This window comes from Palaemon carinicauda, chromosome 6 (assembly GCF_036898095.1).
Source record: "Palaemon carinicauda isolate YSFRI2023 chromosome 6, ASM3689809v2, whole genome shotgun sequence".
In the NCBI taxonomy this organism is placed as follows: Eukaryota; Metazoa; Arthropoda; class Malacostraca; order Decapoda; family Palaemonidae; genus Palaemon; species Palaemon carinicauda.
The window spans coordinates 15,116,412-15,121,330 of NC_090730.1; the positions used below are offsets into that span (position 1 = coordinate 15,116,412).

Here is a 4,919-nt window from a genome sequence, read left to right on the forward strand (position 1 = left end):
AAGATATAAGGCTTACATACTTTGTTAGTTGTAAGGGTTGCAACTTGTTATTATGTATATTCTATATACGAAGGTATATGAAGTTACTGTATTGATCCTGTTGTAAAATCTATTACTAAAAAGATATAAAAATACGTTTAATAAACTAACATCCTTTTGCAGGTATTACTTACCTACATGAATGTCGTTAAGATTTTGAAACTGTGCTTCAATGATACTATTGCTTTCAGTTTATTTGATTTTCTGTTCAAAAAATTATTAAGTAACATTAATGAATAAATAAACAGAGACATAAACGTCTAAAAGAATTCTTTTGTTATTCCAGTGTCAGTTATGACGACACGATCCCTCCAGCCAATCAGATGCGGGAACAGGAGGGGCAGGATAAAGGGAAACCCGGGGATGGTTTTAGGTCCCAAACCAACTGCCTGTTTAGACCGAGTTAAGCATTCGCAGGAAGTGATTTAACTTTTCCGGTAAGGAAAGATAAGTGTTTTTTTTTTATTATTTCCTTTCGAACAATTGGTTTTATCAGCGGAGCAACAATTGACCAAGTAGAAGCTAATCCTCGCCTTCTTGACAATGTCACGGCTGCAACATGCATGATATTTGCCAATATTCAGATGCTGGAGATAAAGGTGAGTTTTTCTTTTGTTTATTGAAGTCTGGTGATGATTCGCCATAATTCCTTAACACTGTAAACTTGATTAAATCGAATAGGCAACATTTGTTGGCTTCTTTAGCGACTCACTAAAGGTATTTAGAAGCAGTAGTACTAGGTCACTCACATGAAGCAGATAGTCATAATTTTACTCAACAATCTCTCTCTCTCTCTCTCTCTCTCTCTCTCTCTCTCTCTCTCTCTCTCTCTCTCTCTCTCTCTCTCTCTCTCTCTCTCTCGGATGTCCACGCAAACTGCGGTATTTGTGTTCACCTGAAGATATGACTTTTATACATTATATTGATAATGTGATCTGTAAGGCCCATACATATATCACGTCTACATGAGTTACAATCTTTCACAATTTGAAATTTATTTGATATCTCCAGCTTCGAATGTGTAATATATATATATATATATATATATATATATATATATATATATATATATATATATATATATATATATATATATATATATATATATATATATATATATGTGTGTGTGTGTGTGTGTGTGTGTGTGTGTGTGTGTGTGTGTTTTTATATACATAGCCTACATATATATATATATATATATATATATATATATATATATATATATATATATATATATATATATATATATATATATATATATATATATATATATATATCGCAAACAATAATTATAGAAACTGGGTGTAACACGTTACCGTATCTTAGCAACAAGAAACAAGTTATCGCTGTCTTCTGCAATGGTACTAAATTGAATTTACTCGTATTGTTAAAGTGATACCAGAAAGAATGCAAACACTTGGACTTCGACAGTATCCAATATATAAATTAGAAGGTATAAAGTTTAAAGGAAATTGTAAAAAGCGTTAAAAACAGTACAAATAAGAACAAAGACTCTGGAACTAGGCCTATGCTGGCAGTAGGCTAAACTGGTTGTAATAGTATTATTTACTTACCGATTGATTTGACGAGGCTTTACTTAATTCATAGTATATGAACTTCTTGGAAATTATAAGCGGACTGCTTAAATTTCATTTATACAGTAAATACCTTGTATTGGAAAATCAAAGTTATGCTATTATCATGAATTATTACATTAATATATATATATATATATATATATATATATATATATATATATATATATATATATATATATATATATATATATATATATATATGTATATATATATATATATATATATATATATATATATATATATATATATATATATATATATATATATATATATATATATATACAGTATAGTGTGTGTGTGTTGTTGGCTGATAAGATTTCTTACATTGAATATAATATATTCAATGGAAGAAATCTAATCAGCCTACAACACACACACACATTATAGTTATAGTTATCACCTTCAGTTTTTGGCAGTGGAATACATTTGTTGTTAACTGCCTAACCGTTAGTAATGCTTTAGATTTTAGCCCACCAAGTTATGTAATTTTGTCGGAACTACCTGTTAGCTCTTTTGGTCGGAAGAAATAAAGATATTAATTAAATATATTCAGGCTAAGTGACCCTGGTATAATCAGACTAGATTTAAGAAGGGACTATTATAATTTCTTTCTTGCATTATTCATAGTATCAATTGCCCATATGTTTAATTATTATAAATCTGTAGATGAGTAATTACGCAAACACACATGAATGAAGTAAGTTAATCATTAGAATTCCTTTGGATGAAAACCATGAAATTAGAAATACTTGGAATGCATCAGTTGGACTGTTTAAACATTTGACTACTTACGTATAGCAAATCATCATGATCAAGTATATAGATAATATGCTAATAGATTCGTGAACTCTTACAGGCTTGCGTAACCACACACACACATACACACACACTATATATATATATATATATATATATATATATATATATATATATATATATATATATATATATATATATATATATATATATAGTTAGTGTGTGTGTGTACTGTATACACATATATAATATATATTTTATATATTATGTATAGTATATATATATATATATATATATATATATATATATATATATATATATATATATATATATATATATATATATATATGATAAATTTTTGCACATTTAGACGTGTTTTTCATATTCAAATAAGCCATATATTTCATGATACATTAATGTCTGGATTCTCTTAACGACTTCGTGATCAGAGCCCCAGGCGAAATCACACAAAGACAAGAGCTTGTGACCGCCCGGGAATCGAACCCTGGTCCGGCAAGCTTGTATAGACTGTGACTACCACTTGGCCAAGTGGTAGTCACTGTCTATACAAGCTTGCCAGACCAGGGTTCGATTCCCGGCCGGTCACAAGCTCTTGTCTTTTGTGTGATTTCGCCTGGGGCTCTGATCCTGAGGTCGTTAAGGGAATCCAGACATTAATGTATCAAAAAATATACGGCTTATTTGAATATATATATATATATATATATATATATATATATATATATATATATATATATATATATATGTATATGTATATATATGTATATATATATATATATATATATATATATATATGAATGTATATATATATACATATGAATGTATATATATATATATATATATATATATATATATATATATATATATATATATATATATACACACACACACACACACACACACACACACACACACACACATTGAACCTCATTTATCCTTCTTACCAGGGGATTAAGTTATTCGCGAAACCAGACCTGAAATGGAAAGGGGATTTGTGTATATTTTCGGATTAGGAGGGAGAGGGTGCTACGCGTCTCTCTCTCTCTCTCTCTCTCTCTCTCTCTCTCTCTCTCTCTCTCTCTCTCTCTCTCTCCAGGTTATTGTGTAGCTCATGAAAATTAGCTGCATAATGTTAATCTAATCTAGACCGATAAAGTTTTGTGGAATAAGATTGCCTGTCATTGGACTGTATACACACATACTGTATGTATATATATATATATATATATATATATATATATATATATATATATATATATATATATATATATATATATATATTATTTGCTAAGCTACAACCCTAGTTGGAAAAGTAGGGTGCTATAAGCCAAAGGGCTCCAAGAAGGAAAATAGCCTAGTGAGGAAAGGAAATAAGGAAAAACTGCAAGAAGTTTAAGAACAATAACAACATTAAAATAAATATTTCATATATAAACTATAAAATCTTGAAAATAACAAGAGGAATAGAAACAAGATAGAATAGTGAGTCCAAGTGTACCCTCAAGCAAGAGAACTCTAATCCAAGACAGTGGAAGACCATAGTACAGAGGCTTTGGCACTACCCAGGACTAGAGAACAATGGTTTAATTTTGGAGTGTCCTTCTCTTAGAAGTGCTGCTTACCATAGCTGAAGAGTCTCTTCTACCTTTATCAAGAGGAAAGTAGCCACTGAACAATTGCAGTAGTTAACCTCTTGAGAGAAGAATTGTTTGAGAATTTCAGTGTTGTCAAGTGTATGAGGAAAGAATAGGTCAGACTATTCTGTGTATGTGTAGGCAAAGATGAAATAAGCCGTAACTAGAGAGAGGGATCTAATATAGTACTTTCTGGCCAGTCAAAGGACTCAATAACTCTCTAGCGGTAGTATCTCAACGGGTGGCTGGTGTCTTGGCCAACCTAATATATATATATATATATATATATATATATATATATATATATATATATATATATATATATATATATATATATATATATATATATATATGAAGAAATAATGTGACCATTTTTTTCCTTTGATCCATTTAGGTACTATTTTTCACTGTACACTAAAAATTGAGTATTTGATAAAACAATTGATCTATGATAAGAATGAACATACACTACTAGACAATGTTTTTTTTTCGAACTTTATTTTTTATTCTCATAAACCTTGAAGCAAAGTATTATTTAAGGTTTCGCTTTATTTGTGTATATTTGAACAAGACGTATATCTTCAAACTTAAATTTCGAGTTATTTCGTCAATACCCGTAACTGTCACTAACAAGTTATTAGAATTATACTGAAGTCGTTTGTTTATTTGCTGTAATATTGATTCCACTGTAAGAACTGAATAAAAAAATTAATATTCAGTAAAAAAATAAAATAATGTTTTCAGATATAAACGACCATTATCCTCATAATTCTTTTTGCCTTAAAAACAGAACGAAAATACTTTAAAGTTTTGGAAACTGAGCATGAGATATAATGATGGCTTGCCTATAGTAATCGTTATGTGTCTAAAT

General features: G+C 29.2%; 1 protein-coding gene across 3 annotated transcripts in view; it reads left to right on the top strand.

Annotated features, from left to right (window-relative positions):
• The first annotated feature begins 350 nt into the window (after window positions 1-350).
• LOC137641969 (insulin-like growth factor 1 receptor) overlaps window positions 351-4,919 on the top strand; it is a 36,636-nt gene continuing 32,067 nt past the window's right edge. Inside the window, exon 1 of one of the 3 annotated variants that reach the window (XM_068374538.1) lies at window positions 351-476. Coding sequence is in view for 1 of the 3 variants with exons in the window: in XM_068374536.1 (XP_068230637.1) it covers window positions 599-638 (40 nt within the window). In the remaining 2 variants the exon portion in view is untranslated. Of the gene's footprint in view, window positions 639-4,919 lie in introns of all 3 variants that reach the window. The other 2 variants (XM_068374536.1, XM_068374537.1) reach the window with 2 other exon arrangements.